Raw genomic sequence first — 26,301 nt, 5'->3', positions numbered from 1 at the left:
TCCTCTCCACTGCCCTATTAGCGCTGAGAATCCACGTGTCTGAAGCCACGCGCTCGGTGCTGGAGGAGTTTAACTGCTTCCAGCTGGAGCTTCGCGGGGAGGTGGAGATGAAGGGGAAGGGGCGGCTCAGGACCTACTGGTTGCTCGGAGAGAGCACAGCGACTGCGCAGGGGGGCAACGGTGACAACGCCGGAGAGAAGCAGGGGGTGGAGTAAAGGACGAAGTGAGGACAAGCCGCACGCCTGGAAAAAAAAAATGATACGACACGCCCCCCAGTAATCACGCTCTATGTAGTCAGCGGTGTCTCAGACAAACGGAGGCTGTCTGTAGAGTGCCACTCCCCCCCCACCCACTCACGCCCCCCCACCCCAGTAGTTCCCGTTTGGATGGCCCCCATCAGTCGCTCCTGTTTTCCTGACCGGATGTTTCCGTCGACCGTGCTGTGACGACATTGTTTCTTGCCGAGTGGCCAATCTTGCCCTGAGAATTTCCAGAAACTGAACCATCTGGAGGACGGCGATGTGGCAATCGCTAGTTTGTGTCAATTCATTTTTTTAATTTTTTTTTTCGCCTTCAGGATGGATTTTGTGAGTAGTTCAGCCTCAGATTGTGGAATGATATTTGTACTGAAAAAAAATCATTAGTTCGTGCTGCATTTCAAAGCCTTTCATTTTAGCGATTTTATTCTTTTTACAAGAATTTACATAAATACTGTTGCCACTCCAGCATTCATCACAATATAGCACTTTTGCCATTGCACATTAATCTGCTGATATTTTTCTGCAGTACACACTCATTTCCTGCCTGTTCTAATAAAAGCTTATCCCAATCAATGCTCATCAAAGCCTGTTGACCGCTCCTCAACTGTCAAGCCAAAATGAAACAGGGTACCACCTCATACAAACGGACAGCTCTTCGGACTTGTGTCTCACTGTGGACAGTGCCACCCGGTGGATAACCATTGTAAATGCCACAAATGGACAAAAGTATATTTTTGCTGGGGGGGATTTCAGTCGTCGTGTCAGTGACCCCCCCCACCCACACCCCCCCTTTCATGACATCCTCTTCCCCGAAAGATATCCTTCCCATGGGCCACTGGATAATAACTTGGAGCCAACAGGCTGCAGGTTATGCAAAACAGAGAGGCTGTATCTCTCTAGACTGGTGTTCAGCAATATTCTCCAGAATGTTCTTAACGCTGTGTTCCGTGACTGGGGAATTCAGTCCATCTGAGAAGGTAATGAAAAGCATATCTCCTTTGTCACGAGTGCGAGACTCTACGGGCTGAAATTCACAAACGGCAAATGATTAAATTAGATTAGACTTGTGACTCACATGCTCAGTGAATCGTACGGTCGTTTTGTTTTTATTTACTTTTCACTTGTTGCTGTGACTAGTGCTGTTGTGTGGTCACTGTAAGCATTGAGGGGGGAAAAAGGATGTCATTTATGTCCAAATTTGTATTATCTGTACACATCCCCCAGGTTGTGTCTTCTTCTGTTCAGTTGTGTTTGGTCTTTGTAAGTAGTACAATTTTGACAGCTGTGTCTGGTATTTGAACTTGTGTTGTTTGTTTTTGCACATACGATGGTGAGTTTTGGCCTAAATATGCTCCCTTGACTCTCAGTATGAGGCACAGGTGTATTCTATGGCAGGATGGGGGAGCAGGATTCTTTCTTGGAGCTGGTTTAGTGTACCTTTTCTAGCAGTCAGCCAATTTTACGTCCAATAAAATCGATGCAAATTGCCCGGTGCCCCATCCTGAGTTGATTTCACTTCATCCGTCTCTCCTCTCCTCTCCTCTCCCCGTCCTATTCTTTTCCTTTCCTTTCATTTCATTTCCCTCTCAACTTCCCCGCCCCCCCCTCCCCTTCCACGATGTTCTCTGTCAAGAGTCTGACAGCCAGTGGGTGATGCTGCTGGGTGACGCACGGACTGCAATGTATCAGAGCTGTTCCCGCATCCTATTTTCCCCAGTGAAAGGACAAGAGAGAGAGAGGCACAGCTGGGTTTAAAAAAAATTTTTTTTTAAAGATATATGAAAAGTAAATAGAAGAATGAAGCAGAAAAAAAAAAACCAAGCAGGGGTAGGGTAAGGTGGCTGGGGTTGGGATGGGGACCCAGCCTTAAGTAACCTTCAGGTTGTGGGTCTGAATCCCTCAGTTCAGGCTACTGATGTGTGACTGGACACAAAACATGCTACATTACAGGCATTTAGTAGACACACTTATCCACAGCTTTTTACGTTGCATCCATTTATATAGCCGGATATATACTGAAGCACTGCAGGGTAGGGTAGGGACCTTGCTCAAGTATACAACAACGGTGCCAAACCTGGGAATCAAACCTTCAGGTCTACAAGACCGGCTCCTCACCCGTTATACTACACAGCCGCCCCATGTCTGCCAGTGTGGTACGCAGAACGAAGCCAGTTTAATTAATTCCTGATTAGCTTCATCGCCCGTCGCTGCCCGTCTCAGGACTGCCGACTCCCACGGGCACAGCACATCGAGGGCATGTGAACGAGACTCGCATAAACAATCAGCCAATCAGACAATCAATCAATCAACCAATCAGCCAATCAACCAATTACATTACATTTATTTTATCCAAAGCGACGTACAAAAAGTGCATTTCATGGTCATAGACAACTGCTAAACACAGTTTCAGTAAGGTACAATACTTATTTTGTAGAGCAATTTCAACATCAGCCAATCAACAAATCAGCCAATCAATCAATCAACCAATCAGCCAATCAACAAATCAGCCAATCATTCAATCAATCAACCAATCAGCCAATCAAACTAACCCGAGCACACTCCTGCTGCGGGCAACCCGTAACTCACTGTGTCAGGTTTAAAGCTGTATGTGCTGTCAAGGCAGCTTGGGATATTGATGGGTATAAATGGTGTAGGGGTGAGTTATCTTTTGTTTATTTATTTGGGGACGAGGTGTAAGACATGAAATTGACACATTCAGGTCTCTAATTGGGTGAATGTTTGTAATATATATATATAGTGGTAAGTTACAATTACAGTATGTAATTTCCTACATTCAATGTATACATTTCATTGTTTGTTTAGTTCTATCACCATATGAGAATGTTCTGCAACCAGACTTTAAATTCTGCCCTCCTAACCTACACGTAATGTTTTGTTTGATCTTTACAATTCTATAGATGCCTGTAAAATCCTGCTATATACCTGCAATTCCCTGAGACAAAGTATTTTTTTAAACCAAGCATGAACATTTTTTGCTCTGAAACAAATGAATTAGAAACATGCGTGATTATCACTTTAAAATATATATATTTTTTGATTCAGGTATTGTCATCTTCTATCCACAAACTGGTTCTATGTGGTCAGGTGTCGTTGCTGCAGGTGCGCCTCTCAATCCTTGTCCAAGCCCCGAGAAGTTCTGGAGCTAATTCAGCTGCTGGTAATTAGTGGGTGCCTCCTCAGCACCTGTTGCCTTGACGTAGCCTTCAATTTGCATTTAAGCATTTTTTAATTGATGGGGAGCGAACTTGGAAAATGTCGGCTGTTCTGAGGACCCGACCTCCGCACCGTCATTTATGCCACTGCGCCCGGGGGTACACAGCGGTGGGGCGCATTTGGCCTCCTCCCCATCGGGGTTAAGGGGCGGGACGTGCCGGCTACGGCTCCTCTGAAATAGCTCTTCCCTGTGACGTTCCGGGCGCGCACATTTCACCAGTCGTCTTCAATTATTCACAGGAGAGCACCCATGAGGAGAGAGGATGGCTCAGCTGCCGAGCTCCAGCTGTACAGCTGCAGGTGACAAGGGAAAAAAAACATCATTCTAAAGGGGAAAAAAATCTTTCTCTCTCTTTCTCGCCCTCCCTCTCGCTCGCTCTTTCTTTTTTCTCTCTTATGACTCGTTAAACCGGAGTTTCAGAGCGCAGAGTTGCGACTTCTGAAGGATTCAGTGACAGCTCCGGAATTCTATCATTCTGTCAGCATTTCATCGGCTCTCGCCCTCTCAGCTGAACTGAAAAAATGTCTGAGATTGAATTTCATGCACTGCCTTTCTGTAAAACGGCATCAAAATCAGATATTCACCACACAAGTTGTAGTCAACCTTTTGAAAATATGTTTATATATAAATATATGCCAAAAGTCTGAGGACACTCCCAAGAATTGTTTTCATTATTTTTCAAGGGCTAATAAAATTACGATGTTCCGTTTATACTTCTCATTCATTAAAAATTACTTTTTTATTACCCAAGTCTAAAAACTTGTGTAGGTAGCCTATTTGTTGAAGGTCAGAAATGGGTAGTACTTGGTGTGTCCGCCTTTACCCTTGATTACCGCCTTCACTCTGCTTGACATCGATCCCACCAGCTTACGCAACACCTCATCTTCCATTTCATCCCCCCGCTTTCTCAACACGACCCATAGATGATCTGTTGATAAAACTCGATGTTTGGCCTATGTAAAAATGATGGATATGTAACAGATTTCATTATATATTTCATGCTTGTTCACACACACACGAGTGCGTGCGCGCGCGCGCGTTTCGTTTAAAAGCAATATCAGTAACGTCGCTAAGGTGGCTCATTTTAAGTCCCGGAGGGCTGCAGTGTGTGTAACAGCATGTCCATGGGTGCACTCTCACTTACCAACCTATTCGGTAATCAAAGTCATTCTTTGGACGGAGCGTCAAGTAGACAGGTGTTTCAGATGTAAATCAGTTGCTATCTGGTGGGCATGGTAATTCCACAGGGCAGCGAGACGGCGCAGACTCTGCGCGGCAGAACGCAGGGTCTCCAAGGACAAGGCTAAATCTGTCCACCCTTCACGTTGATTGACTGGGACTGCAGCACTTGTTGACAGGAACATTTGATTTGCAGCCTGAATGAAACAAAGACCGAGGAACCTCCATCCCCCTCCCGGAAAAAAAATAGATTTACTGGCTCTGTTTATGTCAGATAGTCAACAGAACAATTGACTGCACAAAGGTGAAAAGACAACGAGTGTTTATATTGATTCTGTGTATCTACTCTAACAAGACTCACGAAGTGATCACACTAACTTATGCTGTCACATCCCTAACTACCTGCAATCACGAGTATCCTCAGTTATTAACTTTGGGTCTTAGTCTGTTGATTTTGCCCCTTTTAAACATCTATAGGAAAATAATTCTATTCATATTTTAATATCGTGGCAGACCATCTATGAAAAATTGGCCAAATGAAAGGAACAACAGCGTCAATAATTTTAGCTGCATCACCATAAATATTTCAGCATCCTTATTATATTTTATTAAAATGTACAACAAGTAAATAGAAACATGCGTTTCATGCAAACGTGTAAATAAACGTTATGCAGGTCTCACGGGGTTTAAAGATCATTTTGGCGTTACCCTGTCTCGATTCTGACTCAATGACGCCACCATGCGGCATGTTTACTGAAAATTTCGCAATTTCTTACTGGGGTCTTCTCCGTGTAACTTTGTTGCTTTTAAATGAAATTTTTAAACTAAACAAAAGGTTTCAAACGGTTCCGAGCTATCCAACCTGAAGGCTTAGTGTTTCATAAAAGGTGTGTTTTCAAATTGTCGTTCTGGTGACTGCCCTTAAAAAAAAAGGCATTTGCTGACTAGCGGTAAGTGTTTAATACTAATGCTTGCAATTTTCATATATTTTTGTGAGAACTTAATAAAGTAACTACTGTGTGGAACCACTGCATTGAACTTCCCATAGCAACAAAATTCCGAACGTTTGAAGTGTGTCCTGATGATTGCTGAAACAATTTTACAATGGGGGCGTTATTATTGGTTCACATGTCGTCACTCAATGTGGTTCTGTTCTCTGATAGGACGTTCAACCACACAGCGTTCAATTATACGACAATAATCTTCATTCATTGGCTACATTTGACGCCATTCTACATAAACACGACGAGGGTTGGTTGGTGAGCCGTCCTCGTGGCTTCACATGAGCACTTCCGCTAGGCCACCATGCCCGCCGGAAGGTGGTTTGTTGTAGTCGGACAGTGGATGAGGAAAACAGGAGGGAGTTAAAGGTTCCCATAACCAGTTTTAAAGCTGTCATTTTCAGGGCGCGGAACCGTGGGAAGAGAACGTGAATCAGGGATAGACAAGAGACGCCAAACACAAGTGAAACATCACAAATAGACCCCAAACCCCAGTCTTTTAACTCCTGAAATTCTGCGGGGCAGGCAAAGCGAGGCGGGTGGCGATGGAGCCCTCACCGGCTAAGGGCAAACCACAGGGTCGGTTATTGGTGTCCACGACTCTGGACGCTAAGGATGAGCTGGAGGAGGTAGGAGGGTTTAAACGCAGAAACAAGTACTCGGCGTTTTATATCGATAACCGGCTGCTTTGGTGAACAATCGTTGTGCCAATTCATACGTCATAAATCGCGATTACAGAATAGTATCGAAAATGGGGGGAAATGGGTCGCTAACTTTCTGGGTTTGTTCAGAAATTGTGCTGGAGATGAGCTGCCAACAGGTTGGCACGGAGGCTGTTGTGTCTCTAAATTGTAAACATATGCGTCCAGATGGCTAGGCGCTCATGTACCCATATTCTTGTTGCACGTATACCTGATAAATTCATTTAGCGGCATTGCAACATACACCGACTGACCTACGCGTAGTTGTCCATTTCCGCGCACACATTTATTTTAACACAGCGTATCATTTCCCCCACTGCACTGCGAGTAACAGTGCGTATATATGGTAATGCTAAATATCCACGTTGACATGTTCGTTTATTTGTTTAGCTAGCGGCCCTATCCAGAGAAAGTTGTATAGTTAGCTAGCATTTTGTGCATCTCTTTATCTGGAGGTCTAACTGCACATCTTCGGGCTAAGGGCCTCCTCGGTCCAAGTTATACTGAAAGTGACTTGTCCGGGAATAGAACCCACAGCCTTCTGTTTCCGATTTTGCATACTCAACTGTCATTACATGTGCCAGTTCACTGGACATAGTAACAGATGACAGGCTGACGGTTGTCTGAGGTCCCCTCTGTCCATGTTCCGGTGTTGTGTCTTATGTGCATGCATGGGATGTTTTGTGTTGTGTCGTGTTTTTGCTTGTGTTTGTGCACCTGCGTTGCGCCTCCTCTAGGTGTACGTGCGCGCACCTATATCAGTGCGGTTTCGGTTTGCAATGGTTGTTGGTTGTGTGCGTGTCTTACAGCGCTTGGAGAGATGTGTTGGGATTGTCACCTCCCTGATTAACGGGTTGTCGGAGCGTGAAGCCAACGACACCCTCACTGCACACGTGAGTCGTTGTCCCCGCCCCCCATCCTCACATTTCACTTTATTAATGTTTACTGCTTCATCAGTGCCCTGCTCGTACTGGACAACAATGTTCAGGAGCGCTGTAAATACGACAGAATATTTTTGGTTTACGTGTTTTTACGCGATGCCCTAAAATTCAGTGTGCGTGCTGTCATTTATGAATTATTCTGTTAAATGCGTCCTGCTCCCTTTGGAAATCCATGGAAAATTTCTCAGAAGCAATGAAAAGTGACAGTGAAGATACCTGCCATTTTGTTACTTTCACAGGGAGCCAGATGTGCCCATGTTTCATGCCAACATCCAAGATTGATGTAATTTGCAGTTAGAATCGACAATGTCATTTTGATGGTATTTAAAAGTAGAACTATGTCGAGCCTTGCTGGCCTGTGCATGAACCCCTCTGCCAAACAAATGGTGGTGGATATTTAGTTATGCGCCTTAGTGTACCTCCCTGTGTCTTACAGTTTTATCTCTGTAGGCCAATTTATAGAAGAGAGAGGGAAATGTTGTGGAACATGTAAAAAAAAATGTTTTGCATGGTTAGACTGTGAGGTTATTCATGTCAGTTGCCAGACTGTTTTTATCTCCTGCTAGATATGGTGTGATTGAACAGGTGTCCTCCAGTTCTGTCCTGCTGTCACATCCTCTTTCTCCCCCTCTTTCTCTCTGTCCCCTCTATCTTCTCTCTCTCTCTCTCCCCCTCCCTACCTCTCAGTTCAATTGCATGCTTCATTGGCATGAAATACATACAGGAAGTATTGCCAAAGCATTACATAAAAGAAAACAAACAATTTCAAATATAATGGGAGACCAAAAAAAAACTATTGAAAGCATTTAGTTATTAATGTAATACCTGAAAGTTGAACAGGGAACACGCTTGTGCCGTTTATCTGTGCGGTGGTTGTATTTGTTTTGGGTGGTTACTCATTGCCCCCCCCCTCCCCCCGCCCCAGGTGTGTAAGGGGTCCCAGCAGCACGAGGAGGTCTGTCTGGGGCTTTTCACCCTCCTCCTGACGGAGCCGACCCAGGCACAGAGGGTAAGGCGCCTCCCACCTACACCCGAATCCTGAGAGAGCACCCAGCCTGCGGCTGCCATTTTGTTGGAAGTTTTCCTCTTTTTGCCGTGACAGTAGTTCGGGGTTAATTTTTCGAAGTTGTCTGGCTTTCCTTCTGTAACTCCATCATTGCTTTATTTGACGCGCTGTAAATGCAAACCCTCGACGAGTCCGCTCGAGTGGCCTGGATGTGCCGGTGTTCGTAACCCGTGGGAGGCGGGGCCTGTGAGGTCCTGGGTCATGTGATCGTCCGTCTCTTTGCCTGCAGTGCTACAGGGACCTGACTCTGGTCAACCGAGACGGGATGAACGTGATCCTCATCAAGATCAACCAGATCCTGATGGAGAAGTTCCTCAAACTGCAGGACGTCTGCCGCACCCAGGTAGGCCCCCCTCCCTCCCCCCTCTGGGGGCATTTTTTGGGCTGCCTCTGGTTTTCCAGCTGCTTTAGTGCTGTGTCAGTTAGGTTAATGAATCACTTTAAAAATTAACTGATTCTGTGGTTAACTCTCTGTGTCTTTCTCTCCCTTCCTCCCCCCTCTCTCTCTCCCTCCCTTATCTCTCCCTCTCTCTCCTTCCTTTCCCTCTCCCCATCCCTCTCACCCTCTTTCTCCCTCCCCTCCCCTTATCTCTCTCCCTCTCCCCCTCTCCTTCACCCCCCCTCCTCTCTCTCTTCCCTGCTCTCTCCGTTTCCCTCTCTCTCCTCCCCCCCTCTCTCTCCTCCCTCCCTCCCTCTCTCTCAGCTGGTGTGGTTGGTGCGGGAGCTGGTGAAGAACGGGGTTATGGGAGCGGACGGGGTGCTGATGACCCTCATGAAGCAGATAGCAGGTGAGCTCTTCTCCCACGCTCGGTCAGGCACCGATTGGCCGATGGATCACAGCTACGCGGTAACGGCGTGTGAAGCAGCTGCTGGCCCCGCCGAAGCGGAGCTTCTGGATTGCGTGTAGCTGTGCTCTGTCTGTGTTGTCGTGCTGACTTGTGTGGTTCTTCCTAGGTGGGGACATCTCTAGTAAGAACCTGTGGCTGGCTGAGAATGTTCTGGAAATCCTTGTGGATCAGAGGTAACCTCAGCGGGGCTTGTAGAGGGAACATCGGCATATGAGTGTCGGTTTCTGACAGTATTTCGCAGCATATGTAAACGGCTTTACTCTCTTTCTCCTGCTTTCTTTCTCTTTCTCTCTCGCATTCTGTGTCTTTCTCATTCATTTTCTCACCTGTGCGGTCCTGTTCTTTCGCTCCCTCTCTCTCTTTGTCTCCTTCATTCTTTTCTCTGTCTCTACTGCCTGCTTCTCTTACTTCTGCCTCTCCCTCCCTTCCTTGCTCTTCCTCCCTCCCTCCCTCCCCCACTCTCACTCCTTCTCTTTCCCTCTCCCCATGCTCCCCCTCCCATCTCCCTCCCCCTGTCCCCCTCCGTCCCCCTCTCTCTCCCTCTCCCACCTCTCTCTCTCCCCCTCCCCATCTGCCCCTCCTCCTCTCTCCCTCCTTCCCTCTCTCTCCCCTCCCGCTCCCTCCCCTTCTTCTCTCCCTCTCCCCCTCTCCCGCTCGCTGCCTCTCTCTCTCCCCCCTCCTGCTCCCTCCCCCTCTCTCTCACCCCCCCTCTCTCTCTCCCCCTCCCGCTCCCTCCCCTTCCTCCCTCTCTCCCCCTCCCCATCTGCCCCCCTCCTCTCTCTCCCTCTCTCCCCCCGCTCAGAGAGTGGGTTCTGAAGAGTGGCATGCTCATCGCCATGTCTGTGTACACGTACCTGCGGCTCATGGTGGATCACCACGGCACCGCCCCACTGCAGGCCCTCCGACAGAGAGAGGTGGACTTCTGCATCGGCCTGCTCAGAGAGAAGGTGAGAGAGAGAGGGAGGGAGAGAGGGAGAGAGGGAGAGAGAGAGAGAGAGGGAGGGAGAGAGAGAGGGAGAGGGAGAGGTGGGGAAGGAGAGATAGAGAGAGGTGGACTTCTGCATCGGCCTGCTCAGAGAGAAGGTGAGAGAGGGAGGGAGGGAGAGAGAGAGAGAGAGAGAGAGAGAGGGAGAGAGAGAGACAGAGAGAGGTGGACTTCTGCATCGGCCTGCTCAGAGAGAAGGTGAGAGAGGGAGGGAGGGAGGGAGAGAGAGAGAGAGAGGGAGAGGGAGAGGTGGGGCGAGAGGGAGGGAGAGAGGTGGGAAGGGAGAGATAGAGAGAGGTGGACTTCTGCATCGGCCTGCTCAGAGAGAAGGTGAGAGAGGGAGGGAGGGAGGGAGAGAGAGAGGGAGAGGTGAGGAGGAGAGATAGAGAGAGGTGGACTTCTGCATCGGCCTGCTCAGAGAGAAGGTGAGAGAGGGAGGGAGGGAGAGAGAGAGAGAGAGAGAGAGAGGGAGGGAGAGAGGGAGGAAGGGAGGGAGGGAGAGAGGTGGACTTCTGCATCGGCCTGCTCAGAGAGAAGGTGAGAGAGGGAGGGAGGGAGGGAGAGAGAGAGAGAGAGAGAGAGGAGGGGGGAGAGAGAGAGAGAAGTGGACTTCTGCATCGACCTGCTCAGAGAGAAGGTGAGCGAGGGAGGGAGAGAGAGAGGGAGAGGGAGAGGTGGGGAGGGAGAGATAGAGAGAGGTGGACTTCTGCAGTGGCCTGCTCAGAGAGAAGGTGAGCGAAAGAGGGAGGGAGGGAGAGAGAGAGAGCGAGGGAGAGGGGGAGGGAGAAGGTGAGAGAAGGGGGGAGGGAAAGAGGGAGAGAGGGAAATAGACCAAGAAAGAAAGAGAGAGAGAGAAGGAGAGGGAAGGAGGGGAGGGGAGGGCCGGGAGACTTATGGAAAGAAGGAGAGGGAGGGAGGGAGAGAGAGTAGGAGGGATAGAGAGTGGGAAACGTTACATTACTGGGAATTAGAATTTGTCCAGAGTGACACGCACAATGTTTTTTACAGCTGGGCGTATGCTGAAGCAATTAAAGTTAAGTTAGGGGTGCAAAGGCAGTGTCATACCTGAGAATCAAACCTGCTACTTTGGGGTTGAGAGAGAGAGAGAAAGAGAGAGAGATGTAGGGAGGGAGAGAGAAAGAGAGAGGAAGGAGTGCAAGAGATGAGAAAAAGACCAATAGCCTAGGTCTGGGGTCAGTTCCATTAAAGGTAATTCATCTTCAAAGAACACAAGTGAAGTTCTGTTTGTTTCCTGAATGGACTGAACTGAAATATAACCAAACCCCAGCCCTGTGAAAGAGTGAGGCGGCCAGTTTTTGTGGGACTACAACAGGAAACCTCAAATGTCCTTACCTCTCTTTTTTCTTTTCATCTTTCCTTCCTTTCCTGGCCCCTCCCTCCTCTCCCTACCCCTAACCCCTCTCTCTATCCTTTCCCTCCTCTCCCTAACCCCTCTCTCTATCCCTTCCCTCCACTCCCTAACCCTTCTCTCCTCTTTCTAACCCCGCCCCCTCTCCCTAACTCTTCCCTCCCTCATCCTGCCCCTCCACCCTCTCCCTAACCCCCCAACCGCCCCCTCTAACTAACCCCTCCCCCTCTCTCCCTCCCTAACCCACGCCCCCTGCCCTAAACCCCCCCCCAGTTCATGACTCTTCATCATTGGCGGCTTGTGAGTGCTGCTGCAGAGTGTGTGCGGTCCCGGAGATGGACCTGCTTGTGGAGGACCTGCTGCACAACCTCGACCCTCAGCTGCAGTCATGTTGTGTGTTGTGTGGTGTGTGTGTGTGTGTGTGTGTGTGTGTGTGTGGGGGTGTGTGTGTGTGTGGGTGTGTGTGTCTGTGTGTGCGTGCATGTGAGCGTGCGTGCATGTGGGCGTGTGTTTGTGTGCGCATGTGTGTTTGTGTGTGTATGTGTGCGTGCGTGTGTGTGTGTGTAAGAATAAGAACTTGTTTTTAATGTCTTCCCTCTGTACCCAAACCCCCCCCCCCCACTTTACCCCCGCAGGTCTCCTCCAGCTGCTCACCTCCCGTACGTCCCGGAAGTTTCTGGCCTGTCGCCTCACCCCCGACATGGAGACCAAACTCCTCTTCATGACCTCACGGGTACAGGAGGCACCCGCCATCGCGGGGGGCGGCAATCGAACAACACGGCCTCCATTTTACATTCAGTTACACGCTGTAACACGCTGTTACACTCCATTACATTCTGTTACACACAGTTACACACTGTTACACACTGTTACACACAGTTACACACTGTTACACACCGTTATACTGTTGCATATCGTTACAGTTACCCACCGTTACATTGTTACATGTCATTACACTGTTACACACTGTTACATTGTTACATGTCATTACACTGTTACACACCGTTAGACTGGCTTACAAATTCACCAGCACCACACGCTCCTCGCTGTCCCTGAGTTGGGGTAGAACGCATAGAATGAAGCAAACTAAACAACGTGGTGCATCGACTTCTTAACGTGAATAGAAAAACTCAAAACTCAAAACAAAACCAAAAACCTCGTTTGTAAGCATCTTGGCAACCTAGTTCACTGAGCACAGTGAGGACGGCCGAGACCCAGACATGTTAGTCCTTAATGTTCACGACTGAAGGACTGAAAAGGAACTATGTTGCCAAAATGGGGAGACATAGCTCAGGAGGGAAGAACGACTGTCTAGCAGTCGGAGGGTTACCGGTTCGATCCCCCGCCCTGGGCATGTCGAAGTGTCCCTGAGCAAGACACCTAACCCCTAACTGCTCTGGTGAATGAGAGGCATCAATTGTAAAGCGCTTTGGATAAAAGCGCTATATAAGTGCAGTCCATTTACCATTTACCAAAATGCTCATGAATTACTGCAGGGTTTTTTTTGGTGTGGTCTCCCGTTTTTATATCCAGGGTGAAACTCTGCCATTGGCCGACTGTAACTTGGAGTAACCTGCAGCCATGATTACATTCTATCTGGAGTGGTTTCCCTGGGTTACCTCTGTGTAGCTCCTCCCACGAATTCAGCAATTGGCCGCAAGGGTACCAGCTGTCAGCAGTGCGATAGGCCTGTGCCTGTCTGCTGTAGCACTGTGTGCCTTTGGGTCAGGGGTCACAATTTGCTTTTAGTCGTTAATTAACATGACATTACGATCACCTGGCGGGTGGTCTTATCCAGAGTGATGTGCGGCAGTGGAGAATATTAGTGCTGCTCTGAGAAGTACAAAAATGTGGTATAGAGCGGTATAGGGCTGTAACTGTTGAAATGGTATCCGCTCGGTAACCACTAATTAATTACATAAAAATTATTTTTTTGAGATTTTGTTTCCTTTAGAGAAGTACAAATTATGTGTAAGCTTTATTTGTCTTTGGGTGGTTATTAACAAATAGTTAATTAATTGTTCGCTAACAATTAATTGACAAATAGTTAAAAAATTGTCAGTTAACTTTTATGGAGGCAGCCATACTTGACTCCTTTGTCCCTGTGCTGTAATCGATACCCCTGAAACTCACCCTGGCTCCTCCCCCTGGCCTCTCCCCCTGGCTCCTCCCCCTGGCCCCTCCCCCTGGCTCCTCCCCCTGGCCCCTCCCCCCCGGGACCCCAGGTCCGGTTCGGCCAGCAGAAGCGGTACCAGGACTGGTTCCAGAGGCAGTACCTGTCGACGGCGGACAGCCAGTCCCTCCGCTGCGACCTGATTCGCTACATCTGCGGCGTGGTGCACCCGTCCAATGAGGTGCTGAGCTCCGACATCCTGCCCCGCTGGGCCATCATTGGCTGGCTGCTCACCACCTGCACGGTAAGGGGCCAATCCGCACCCGTCGGCACGGCAACGGCTATAATTCTCCTCCTCCACGATAAGAGACTTATTGCACCGCCTGTGCTATTAAGACCTCACTGTCCCTGTCTCTCCCCTCACCCCCACCTCCCCAGTCCAACGTCGCTGCGTCCAACGCCAAGCTGGCTCTGTTCTACGATTGGCTGTTCTTCAACCCTGAAAAGGACAGCATCATGAACATAGGTGAGCAGAGCGACACCCCCCCAAGTACAGGTATAGGTATATATTTTTGTATGGGTGTATATGTCAGGACTGGTGTATACAGGTATATACAGTGACTATACATCTGTACAGCAGACCTGGGTCAAATACATATTTAAGTATTATAATTACTTTTAAATAATTTTTCTTCTTTTTTTTAGAAATGATTTGAGTATTTAAATTACAAAATGTATTTGAAAATGCATTTAATAAGCATTTGCATGTATTTGCAATTACTTCCAAACAAGACTTAAAAAACATAAAAAATACAGAATTTTCCATTTTTGTTTTTATTTAATGGAATTATTTGGAAATACTTTCACAACAAGGCCAGCGATGCAACATGCGCAATTGCACCAAGCTGCCGAAAGACTTAAAAAGGATATGCACTGGATATGCAAAAACTCTGAAAGCTGAGCATTTTGTCCAATTAGAGGACAGTGTTTTGATGAGAATGCGTCAGGTGACCGCTGACGGTCCAGTTGTACCGATTTCCATTGTTAATTGGGAGTGAATATGCGCAGCTCAACCACTCTTAGCACACACCACTTGGAGATTCGGTTTGCCCGCCATCTTGGCAACCACCGTCTTCTCCACTGACTGCATGTCAGGTCTGGGTATATGATTGGCTGGCTCGATTGGCAAATTGACAACAGGTGTGAAGCAGGGTCAGTAAATTTTGAAATGATCGCATCTGAACATTTTACGTGTTATAATTGCAAATCTTTAAGCTAAATATTTCTGACAGTGTAGTATTCTGTATGGGCTATTGACTATATTATTCTGAGATAAATAAATCCTGCTTTTAAAGACAACGATGATAATAATGTTAATATTATTGTACTTTATACTACATTGTTATAATTAATTAGAATACATTTTATCCAGTGATTTGGTATGTATTTGAAATATTTTTTTATTGTATTTGTATTTTATGTATTTTTAAAACACTCTAAATACTATTTGAAAAAGTATTTGGTTTCCCAGGAAAGTATTTATTTAAAGGAATGTGTTTTTAAATAATATTTGTGAATGTATTTGGTTTTGCATTAAAATAATTTAAATAAATCAAATACAAAGTATTTCATGTGTAAATGTATTTGAAAATACTTCAAATACGTATTTGCATACATTTTCAATTACAAATACAACTACGTGTTTGTATTTGACCCAGGTCTGCTGTACACTGTATATATATCTCTGCATGAGTGTATTTAGCAGTGTTTGATTACTTCTCTGTCTCTCTTCCCTCCCTCCTTTCTCTCCTTTCATCTCTCCCCCTCTTTCTCCCCGCAGAGCCGGCCATCTTGGTGATGCACCACTCAATGAAGCCCCATCCCGCCATCACCGCCACCCTGCTGGACTTCATGTGCCGGGTGAGTCTCTCACCCCCCCGCCCCCCCGCCTCTCTCTCTCTCTCTCTCTCTCTCTGTCTCTCCTTTCTCTGTCTCTCCCTCTCTCTCTGTCTCTCTCTCTCTGTCTCTCTCCCTCTCTCTCTCTCTCTCTCTCTCTCTCTCTCTCTCACCCCGCTGTACCCACAGTGCACCACTGCAGCCATTCCGCGCCATTGACCCTGCAGGAGTGCGCTGCTCTCTCAGTAGAAAGGGTTCCAGAAGGTTCCTCGGTGTCTCTGTAGAGGAACCCTGTCTAGCTCAAGGGTTCTTTGTCGGGCGAAATAGTTCAATGTGGGAGCGTTCACGCTTTCCACACCTACTGTAGAGGGTTCAACAAAGAACTAAAAAGGGTTCCTCTATGAAGCCAAAAAAAGTGTAGCCTCTGAAAAGTGAAGGTCTAAGAGAACACTCCAGTGTGTCTGCTGCACTCTGCCAAACATACATGATAAACTCCCCTGAAGAGGCTTGTCTGTTCTCCCCTCTTTCTGTCTGTCTCACTCCCTCTCTCTCTCTCTCTCTCTCGCAGATCATCCCTAACTTCTTCCCCCCGTTAGAGGTGCAGGTTCGACAGGGCGTCTTCAACTCCCTCAACTTCATCATGGAGAAGAGGGTCCTGGCGTGAGTCTGTTGTCCACGGACGCGCAGTCAAACACGCACTGGCGCATGCGCGTAGCGCGTATGCCCGCCTCTGTCACACTACACACACGAATGGGCTCACAGTATCTCACACACACACACACACACATCCACAGATGCATAAACGCACACATATGCACATACACGCACATGCACATGCACATACACACACACACACACACACACACATCCACAGATGCATAAATGCACACACATGCACATGCACACGCGCACACACACACACACACACACACACACACATCCACAGATGCATAAACGCACACATATGCACATACACGCACATGCACATGCACATACACACACACACACACACACACATCCACAGATGCATAAATGCACACACATGCACATGCACACGCGCACACACACACACACACACACACACACATCCACAGATGCATAAACGCACACACATGCACCCCCCCCCCCCCACACACACACACACACCCAGCAGAATAATGTTCCTGTTCCGTTCCATTCTCATGCATGTCAGGAACACTTGACGTTCGTAACGCGCAGTCATTTTTTTTTTTGGGCTGTAGCCGTACACATGTACTCTTTTGCTGAGAAACTGTTTTGTTACCCCCCCCCCCCAGTCACCTGGCCCCCCTGTTTGATAACCCGAAACTGGACCGAGAGTTGCGCTGCATGCTGCGGGACCGTTTCCCAGAGTTCTGCAGCTCCCCCTCGCCCCCACAGAGGTGAGAGTTCGCAGCTCCCCTCGCCCCTCCCCCACAGAAGGTGAGAGTTCGGCATCGCTTTGGGCGCCCAGTGCCTTCGCGACTTTCGTGACGCCTGGATAGCGGGCGGAGCTCGAGCCGTCGGTGTTGTTGGGGTGCGCCTGGCTCGGTGACCGAACCCGCCCCCTTCCCCAAAGGGGCTCCCTCCGTTTGTTTTGTTGCCTGCGTTGGAGCCGTGGGCCGATTTTCCCTCTCTGTTTTGGTTTGTTCTCTACGACGCCTCACATGCACACGCTCACTTACGTCCACGAGTCTGCACTGACTGCCCCACTCCACTCAGGTCTGTTTACGTTTTGTTTCATTGATAAATTTGATTGTTATTCCTTTTCGGCCAAAATTCGACGTGTGGTCTCCCGCCTTTTGCCATGGCTTTTGGGCTGGCCGTGACACTTTATTTTTTTTTACCTCGAGAAAGCACCTGTAGCCTTTCAAAAAGTTGGCAATTTTTCAATGTGTCACATTAACTGAGCAGGTCTGAATGTGAAGCATTTTTGGAATGAGAGGAGGGCCTCTGTGAGTGTTTCTGAAGAGGAGCTAATCGAGTGGACCTTTTCCGAAGGGACTGCTCTATGCACACCCCAGTGGTGCCCTTTTTAAACTTTATTTTTATGCCTCCGCGAAGGCACAGCCGTGGCCAGAGGCATTATGTTCTCGGGTTGTCCGTCCGTCCGTCCATCCGTTCGTCCGTCCTTTCGTCCGCCCCGATTCGCGTGAACGCGATATCTCAGGAAAGCCTTGAGGGAATTCCTTCAAATTTGGCACAAACGTCCACTTGGACTCAAGGATGTACTGATTAGATTTTGGTGGTCAAAGGTCAAGGTCACTGTGACTTCACAAAACACGCTTTTGCCTTGAGGGAATTTCTTCAGATTTGGCACAAACGTCCACTAGGACTCAAGGATGAACTGATTAGATTTTGGTGGTCAAAGGTCAAAGTTTTTGGTCATAACTCAAGAATTCATACGCTAATTATGACAAAGTTTCACACAAATGTCTAATAGGATAAAATGATGAAGTGATGACATTTTATATCCAAATGACCAATCTAGCCAGGTAAAGGAACCAGGGAAGGAGTGAATTATCACATGCATGAAGCCTTGATGAAGTGATGACATTTTATATCCAAATGACCAATCTAGCCAGGTAAAGGAACCAGGGAAGGAGTGAATTATCACATGCATGAAGCCTTGATGAAGTGATGACATTTTATATCCAAATGACCAATCTAGCCAGGTAAAGGAACCAGGGAAGGAGTGAATTATCACATGCATGAAGCCTTTCCTCCTGGCTCTAGACCCCATTGTTTAGAGATTGTAGTTAAGCTGTGCCCTTTCAAATGTAAGCTCTCCCCCGAGACTTAGGTGCCGACAGCCATTGGAAAGCAACCCTGGGTGACTAGAAATTATAATATGTGAAGAGTCATTGATCTAGCCAGGAAAAGGAACCAGGGAAGGAGTGAATTATCACATGCATGAAGCCTTGATGAAGTGATGACATTTTATATCCAAACTAACTGGCTACTGGTTGGCGGAGGCATACAACCGCAAGGCGGTATTTCTAGTTATTCTTTATTTTTGTATGTTTCGTGGAAATTTACATTTTTACATGATTTAGAAAATTCTAAACACAAGTTTCACCAGTCTTTACTTTTTACTGTGGTGAAATGACTTTACATATAAATTCAATTCAGATTTCCATGTTTTATGTTTAATTTTTTGTACCTGGTGTAAGCAAAACTGTGTCGATGGCAAGTTCTGTTGCCAGCGTAAAACTGATGGATATGCATCAGATTTGTGTACGTTCCCCCCATTTCACAGTGAAAATGGAAGAGTCTGCTTCCATGGAGATGGACAACCATGTGCTGGACAAGGAGGATGGTTGCTACGACAACACAGAGGCCGCCTTCAGCGATGACGAGGAGGAGCTGAACAACAAAGGTGGGCGGGGCCTGTTTACAGTGCTGCAGAAAGGTAGGCGGGGCCTGTTTACAGTGCTGCAGAAAGGTGGGCGGGGCCTGTTTACAGTGCTGCAGAAAGGTGGGCGGGGCCTTTTTACAGTGCTGCAGAAAGGTGGGCGGGGCCTGTTTACAATGCTGCAGAAAGGCGGGCAGGGCCTGTTTACAGTGCTGCAGAAAGGTGGGCTGAGCTTGTTTACAATTCTGCGGAAAGTTGGGCGGAGCTTATTTACAGTGCTGCAGAAAGGTGGGCGGGGCCTGTTTACAATGATGCAGAAAGGTGGGCGGGGCTTGTTTACAATGCTGCAGAAAGGTGGGCGGGGCCTGTTTACAATGCTGCAGAAAGGTGGGCGGGGCTTGTTTACAATGATGCAGAAAGGTGGGCGGGGCCTGTTTACAATGCTGCAGAAAGGTGGGCGGGGCTTATTTACAGTGCTGCAGAAAGGTGGGCGGGGCCTGTTTATTATGGTGTGTAAAGGTGGGCGGGGCCTGTTTATAATGGTGTGGAAAGGTGGGCAGGGCCTGTTTACAATGCTGCGGTCGTCACATCAGACTTAATTTCACGCAATTTCAAGCGGCTGTTATAAGTAATACCGCTTTCACAATGGGCTCATACTCTCACACCGCAAAGTGAATTCGGGCTTGCGTTCACACAACATTCCCACAGTACATTCAAAATGAATTCGGAATCGCACAATTGAATCTGAATTTATGGCACATTTCTGTTCACACCTGTTCACATTAATACTTAATTAGATCTGAATTCAGGGCACATTCACACTTGGTCCTACAAACACCACATTCAATGTTAATTCAGGCCAGGGGTACACTGGGTTTGCACCTGACTTTCTGTTTTTTTTTTTTTTTTTTGGCAGTTAAACTCAGTCATTTCCCCCCTTCTTCAGGCAAAAAGCGGGAATTCAGGTTCCACCCAATCAGGGAGGCCATAATCGAGGAGCCTCCTGACATCACGCCCTTTGTGGACCAATTGGACGAAACTGTGAGGGAAAAAGTGTTGCAGTTACAAAAAGGAAAGTGAGTGGAGTCCAAAGTGCTTTGCTTCTTTCTTTTTCCTTCCATCCTTCCCTCTCTATTTCTCCCATTCATTCCTTCCCTCCTCTCTGTATCTCCCCATCTCTTCCCCTTTCTTTTAAGCTCCCCTCTCTTTCTCTCTCAATTTTTCCCTTCCCACTTTTCTCTTCACACGCTTGTGTGTGTGTGCATGCGTGTGTGTGTGTGTGTGTGTGTGCATGCAGTGGTTTGCGTGTGCGTGTGTGTGTTCATGCATGTGTGTGTGTGTGTGCATGTGTGCATGTGTCTGTGTATAAACTGTCCCTATCCCATTTAATTGGAGCAGTACATAGTTCACTCCGTGAGCAGTTGCTAAGAGCCCTATGTCTCTGTCTCTCCCAGTGACACAGAGGTTCAGTGTGAGGTGATGCAGGAGCTTGTGGACCTGATCCTTGAGGTGAGTTCATTCACCTGCTAGAGTTCTTCAGCCCAGCAGAGAGTGTGTTACCCTGCACTGGGTCCCGTAGACAGACAGTCACTGTCCATACTCTCCCGCTCCGAGCTTTTATATCGAGCCATTTAACATGCAAGTTGTCGCACAGAGCTTCGCGGTGGACAATTTCCAAAGGGGGGGAGAAACCCAGAAAAATCTCATTTGAGCCTCTGAGGGCAAAATTAGGCAGAGATTGCTTCGCTTTCTGAATGGAAAAAGGGTCAGTACCCTTACGGGTGACTGATTACTTAGCGGGATAAAGGGGTCAGTACTCGTAAGGGTGACTGATTACTTAGTGGGATAAAGGGGTCAGTACTCGTAAGGGTGACTGATTACTTAGCGGGATAAAGGGGTCAGTACTCGTAAGGGTGACTGATTACTTAGCGGGATAAAGGGGTCAGTACCCGTAAGGGTGACTGATTACTTAGCGGGATAAAGGGGTCAGTACTCGTAAGGGTGACTGATTACTTAGCGGGATAAAGGGGTCAGTACTCTTAAGGGTGACTGATTACTTAGCGGGATAAAGGGGTCAGTACTCGTAAGGGTGACTGATTACTTAGCGGGAATGTGGTCAGTACCCATAAGGGTGACTGATTACTTAGTGGGATAAAGGGGTCAGTACCCGTAAGGGTGACTGATTACTTAGCGGGATAAAGGGGTCAGTACCCGTAAGGGTGACTGATTACTTAGCGGGATAAAGGGGTCAGTACTCATAAGGGTGACTGATTACTTAGCGAGATAAAGGGGTCAGTACCCGTAAGGGTGACTGATTACTTAGCGGGATAAAGGGGTCAGTACTCATAAGGGTGACTGATTACTTAGCGAGATAAAGGGGTCAGTACCTAAGGGTGACTGATTACTTAGCGATAAAGGGTCAGTACCTAAGGTGACTGATTACTTAGCGGAAAGGGTCAGTACTCGTAAGGGTGACTGATTACTTAGCGGGATAAAGGGGTCAGTACCTAAGGGTGACTGATTACTTAGCGGGAAAAGGGGTCAGTACCGTAAGGTGACTGATTACTTAGCGGGAAAAGGGGTCAGTACCGTAAGGGTGACTGATTACTTAGCGGGATAAAGGGGTCAGTACTCGTAAGGGTGACTGATTACTTAGCGGGATAAAGGGGTCAGTACTCTTAAGGGTGACTGATTACTTAGCGGGATAAAGGGGTCAGTACTCGTAAGGGTGACTGATTACTTAGCGGGATAAAGGGGTCAGTACCCGTAAGGGTGACTGATTACTTAGCGGGATAAGGGCCAGTACTCTTAAGGTGACTGATTACTTAGTGGGATAAAGGGGTCAGTACCGTAAGGGTGACTGATTACTTAGCGGGATAAAGGGGTCAGTGCTCGTAAGGGTGACTGATTACTTAGCGGGATAAAGGGGTCAGTACCCATAAGGGTGACTGAATACTTAGCGGGATAAAGGGGTCAGTACCCGTAAGGGTGACTGATTACTTAGCGGGATAAAGGGGTCAGTACCCATAAGGGTGACTGATTACTTAGCGGGATAAAGGGGTCAGTACTCGTAAGGGTGACTGATTACTTAGCGGGAAAGGGGTCAGTACCCGTAAGGGTGACTGATTACTTAGCGGGATAAAGGGGTCAGTACCCGTAAGGGTGACTGATTACTTAGCGGGATAAAGGGGTCAGTACCCGTAAAGGTGACTGATTACTTAGCGGGATAAAGGGGTCAGTGCTCGTAAGGGTGACTGATTACTTAGCGGGATAAAGGGGTCAGTACTCTTAAGGGTGACTGATTACTTAGCGGGATAAAGGGGTCAGTACCCGTAAGGGTGACTGATTACTTAGCGGGATAAAGGGGTCAGTACTCGTAAGGGTGACTGATTACTTAGCGGGATAAAGGGGTCAGTACCCGTAAGGGTGACTGATTACTTAGCGGGATAAAGGGGTCAGTACTCATAAGGGTGTCTGATTACTTAGCGGGATAAAGGGGTCAGTGCTCTTCAGGGTGACTGATTACTTAGTGGGATAAAGGGGTCAGTACTCGTAAGGGTGACTGATTACTTAGCGGGATAAAGGGGTCAGTACTCATAAGGGTGACTGATTACTTAGCGAGATAAAGGGGTCAGTACCCGTAAGGGTGACTGATTACTTAGCGGGATAAAGGGTCAGTGCTCGTAAGGGTGACTCTTCCATTTCTCCTGCTCCTCTGTCCTCCCAGGAGGACTTTGACACGGAGCAGATGTCTTCGCTGGCTTCCTGTTTGGCGGAGCTGTTTAAGGGTCACTTCCGGGGCGACGTCCTGCCTGATGAGATCACTGAGGAGTGCGTGCCCCTGATACCGTCTGCGCCCGTCTGCAGATGTTTGTCCATCTGTCGGTGCATAGTTTTAGTCTGTCTGTGCATTGTTTTAGTTTTAGTCTGTCTGCGCATAGTTTTAGTTTTAGTCTGTCTGCGCATAGTTTTAGTTTTAGTCTGTCTGCGCATAGTTGTAGTCTGTTTGTGCATAGTTGTAGTCTGTCTGTGCATAGTTTTAGTCTGTCTGCCCTTACTTAATTGTCCTGTCTGTCTCTTCTTTTCTATTGGCATTAAATTTGAAGAGCAGGTTTAAAAAAATTTTTTTTCAAAATTCTGAGTCAGTGTTCTAGAACTCCATTGCTTTCAATCACCAGCAGTGATTGTGACATCAGCATTAGAATGTTCAGTTAAGAGCATTCTAATCACGCATTTGTGATCTCACACCGTAAAGGTTTCTAAAGGCTTCATTCCCTTGAGGTTCTGAGCTTGTCCCTCTGTCTGTCTGTCCGTGTGCGAGCAGGAGCCTGGAGGAGTCGGTGTGCAAGCCCGTGTGCCTGGTCTTCCGGAACCTGTGCCAGATGCAGGAGGACAACAGCGGCTTCTCCGTCCTGCTGGACATGCTGGCCGAGCTGTACCAGAAGCAGCCCAAGATCGGCTACCACCTGCTCTACTACCTCAAGGCCAGGTGAGGGCGCCGGCACGGCGGCGGGCGGGGTTCCTTCTGTTTGCCTGGTGACGAGCTATTACCTATCTGAGATAAACATGCAGAGACCGCCCCTATTCGCAGGGGAGGGGAGCTGTTTGTGCCTCGTATTCCGAGCCAATCGCAATCCAGCCTGAGAATGCCTTAATTCTATGGGGAAACACCTACTGTACACTGACTTCAGTGGGTTAATCTCCTACTGCTTTTGATTGGTCGACCTTTACAACATTCATTATGTCAGTTTAGAGCACGGGTGCCCTCAGATGTGCTGTCAGGTCATTCTAATACTAACTTCACTGGCTGTCTGAATGGCAGCTACCTGTAGGATCAGCAGTTTGCTGGTAGTTTATGTATATTTTGACATTACATTACAGGCATTTAGCAGATGCTCTTATCCAGAGTGACTTACTGAATTTTTCATACAGCATTTACATTGCATCCATTTATACAGCTTTGCGGGTAAAACAGGGAATCAAACCTGCAACCTTTAGGTTGCAAACCCAGTTCCCTACGCATTATACCACACAGCTGCCAGCATTCCTCCTCTTTGCCATGTTTTAATGAAAAACACATTGGCTGGGGTTATGGAGATGAAAGGCTCTGTGGTAATAAGGGTTAACACTGTAGCGATGGGGGCAGCGTAGCGGGGCGCTAGTGAACTTGGCGGCGGCTCTCCCCCTGCGCTCCCCAGCAAAGCGGCGATGGGGAAGATGAGCCTGTACGAGGCCTTCGCCCAGGCCACGGCGCTGGGTGACCTGCACACCTGTCTGATGATGGACATGAAGGCCTGCCAGGAGGATGACGTCCGGCTGCTCTGCTACCTCACCCCCTCCATCCTTTCAGCCTCACCTCCATCTCAGGTGGGTATGACTCCGCCTCCCCCTCCTTCTGATGACCCCCTCATCCTCCCCCCTCCATCGACCCGCAGGTGGTAGACTCCCCCTTCTAGACCTCCCTCCATCTACCGTCTTTGACTTCGCCATCCTCTGTACCCACCCTCCATGTACTCCCAGCCCAGTTTGAGCCCGCCCCCTTCCTCTATGACATCACTTCCTCAATCTGCACAAGTCTGTTTGACTCCGCCCCCCTCCTCTGTACCTCACTTCCTCCTCCATCTATACCCAGTGTCCCTCTGTTGCATAATGGAACGGGAAGCACATAATTCAGCTTGTATTTAACAATGCTCCACCCCCTCTCTCTTCTCACCCTTTCTCTCTGTATTCCCTCCCTCTCTCTCTTTTTCTCTCTCCTTCTCCCTAGTTCCCGGATGAGACACTGCGCAGTGGAGAACTGCTCAATATGATTGTGGCTGTCATTGATTCCACACAGGTAAGCACACACACACACACACACACACACACACGTACACACACGTACACACACACACACATACAGATTCATTGCTCAGTCTAAACTCTGTCTCTCCTCCACAGCTGCAGGAGCTGATGTGTCACGTGATGATGGGGAATCTGGTCATGTTCCGGAAAGACTCTGTTCTGAACATCCTCAGTAAGTCTGACCTGCCTGGTAACACGCTGCATGCTGCTGACCAGCTGACCCACCAGCGTTCTGATTGGCTGCCGCACTGATAATCTGCATATTTGCCTGGCTGGTACACAAACAAATTTACAGTTGTTTGATTTACAGTTTCTTATTGTGAAAGTATGTATCATTTAATACCTTTCCAAGAGAGATATTGTCTGTGCGTGTGTGTGTGTCAGTGTGTGTGTGTGTGTGCGTGTGTGTGTCAGTGTGTGTAACCTAATCCCTCTTTCTGTGGTACACAGTTCAGTCTCTGGACTGGGAGACCTTTGAGCAGTACAGCACCTGGCAGCTGTTCCTGGCCCACAGCATCCCCCTGGAGACCATAATCCCCATCCTACAGCACCTCAAATACAAGGGTCAGTTACACTATACACACACACCTGTACTATACACACAGGCCTGTACTATACACACACACCTGTACTATACACACAGGTCTGTACTATACACACCTGTACTATACACACAGGCCTGAAGTATACACACAGGTGTACTACACTTCTATCACACAGCTGTACGTACACACACGCCTGTACTATACACACAGGCCTGTACTATACACACACCTGTACTATACACACACACCTGTACTATACACACAGGCCTGAAATATACACACATGCCTATACTATACACACACGCCTGTAATATACACACAGGTCTGTACTATACACACCTGTAGTCTACTCACACATCTGTACTATACACACAGGCTTGTACTGTACAGATGTCAGTACTATACACACAGGTCTGTACTGTACACACGTCTGTACTATACACACACAGCTGTACTATACACACACCTGTATTATATACACAGGTCTGTACTACACTTACATCTGCACTATACACACAAGTCTGTGCTATACACACATCTGTACTATACATACTGGTCTGTACTATACTCACAGCTGTACTAGACACACAGGCCGGTTCTACACACATATCTGTACTATACACACATCTGTACTATACACACAGGTCTGTGCTATACACACATCTGTACTGTACACACAGCTGTACTATACACACAGGTCTGTGCTATACACACATCTGTACTGTACACATATCTGTACTATACACACAGCTGTACTATATACACACACCTGTACTATACACACAGGCCTGTACTATACACATCTGTACTATACACACAGGCCTGTACTATATACACATCTGTACTGTGTACACACAGCTGTACTATACACACAGGTTTATACTGTACACAAATCTTTACTATACACACACATCTGTACTATAAACACGTCTGCATTATACACATGTCTGTGCAATGCACATAGAT

At 47.7% G+C, this 26,301-nt stretch overlaps 2 protein-coding genes and 2 long non-coding RNA genes across 5 annotated transcripts in view; 3 read left to right on the top strand and 1 right to left on the bottom strand.

Moving 5' to 3' along the window:
* Positions 1-1,748, top strand: part of LOC135260401 (atrial natriuretic peptide receptor 1-like) — a 32,295-nt gene extending 30,547 nt beyond the window's left edge. Inside the window, exon 16 of the mRNA XM_064345615.1 lies at positions 22-1,748. Coding sequence (XP_064201685.1) covers positions 22-215 — 194 coding nt within the window. The 3' untranslated portion in view covers positions 216-1,748. The remainder of the gene's footprint in view (positions 1-21) is intronic.
* Positions 1,749-2,687: 939 nt separating this feature from the next.
* LOC135260261 (uncharacterized) lies at positions 2,688-5,805 on the top strand. Its single transcript, XR_010331519.1, has 3 exons — positions 2,688-2,916; positions 3,324-3,794; positions 4,743-5,805. It is a non-coding gene; the product is annotated as an uncharacterized LOC135260261 (long non-coding RNA).
* LOC135260262 (uncharacterized) lies at positions 3,286-4,758 on the bottom strand. 2 transcript variants are annotated; one of them, XR_010331521.1, is made up of 3 exons: positions 4,640-4,758; positions 4,242-4,423; positions 3,286-3,788 (listed from the first exon to the last, which is right to left on the bottom strand). It is a non-coding gene; the product is annotated as an uncharacterized LOC135260262 (long non-coding RNA). The 2 variants fall into 2 exon arrangements; XR_010331520.1 differs by lacking the exon at positions 4,640-4,758 and having other exon boundaries at positions 4,242-4,600.
* A 137-nt stretch (positions 5,806-5,942) lies between the features above and the next one.
* The window catches only part of LOC135260400 (integrator complex subunit 3-like), a 27,304-nt gene continuing 6,945 nt past the window's right edge, over positions 5,943-26,301 (top strand). Inside the window, exons 1-23 of the mRNA XM_064345614.1 lie at positions 5,943-6,304; positions 7,186-7,269; positions 8,243-8,326; positions 8,613-8,726; positions 9,087-9,171; positions 9,338-9,404; positions 10,034-10,178; positions 11,921-11,975; positions 12,221-12,318; positions 13,811-14,002; positions 14,137-14,224; positions 15,539-15,618; positions 16,163-16,254; positions 16,890-16,997; positions 18,765-18,970; positions 19,893-20,022; positions 20,401-20,455; positions 22,674-22,777; positions 23,271-23,435; positions 24,145-24,313; positions 24,714-24,782; positions 24,887-24,962; positions 25,241-25,354. Coding sequence (XP_064201684.1) covers positions 6,221-6,304; positions 7,186-7,269; positions 8,243-8,326; positions 8,613-8,726; positions 9,087-9,171; positions 9,338-9,404; positions 10,034-10,178; positions 11,921-11,975; positions 12,221-12,318; positions 13,811-14,002; positions 14,137-14,224; positions 15,539-15,618; positions 16,163-16,254; positions 16,890-16,997; positions 18,765-18,970; positions 19,893-20,022; positions 20,401-20,455; positions 22,674-22,777; positions 23,271-23,435; positions 24,145-24,313; positions 24,714-24,782; positions 24,887-24,962; positions 25,241-25,354 — 2,464 coding nt within the window. The 5' untranslated portion in view covers positions 5,943-6,220. The remainder of the gene's footprint in view (positions 6,305-7,185; positions 7,270-8,242; positions 8,327-8,612; positions 8,727-9,086; positions 9,172-9,337; positions 9,405-10,033; positions 10,179-11,920; positions 11,976-12,220; positions 12,319-13,810; positions 14,003-14,136; positions 14,225-15,538; positions 15,619-16,162; positions 16,255-16,889; positions 16,998-18,764; positions 18,971-19,892; positions 20,023-20,400; positions 20,456-22,673; positions 22,778-23,270; positions 23,436-24,144; positions 24,314-24,713; positions 24,783-24,886; positions 24,963-25,240; positions 25,355-26,301) is intronic.

This window comes from Anguilla rostrata, chromosome 8, assembly GCF_018555375.3.
Source record: "Anguilla rostrata isolate EN2019 chromosome 8, ASM1855537v3, whole genome shotgun sequence".
Taxonomy (NCBI): domain Eukaryota; kingdom Metazoa; phylum Chordata; class Actinopteri; order Anguilliformes; family Anguillidae; genus Anguilla; species Anguilla rostrata.
This window is presented reverse-complemented; position numbering and strand designations above follow the sequence as displayed.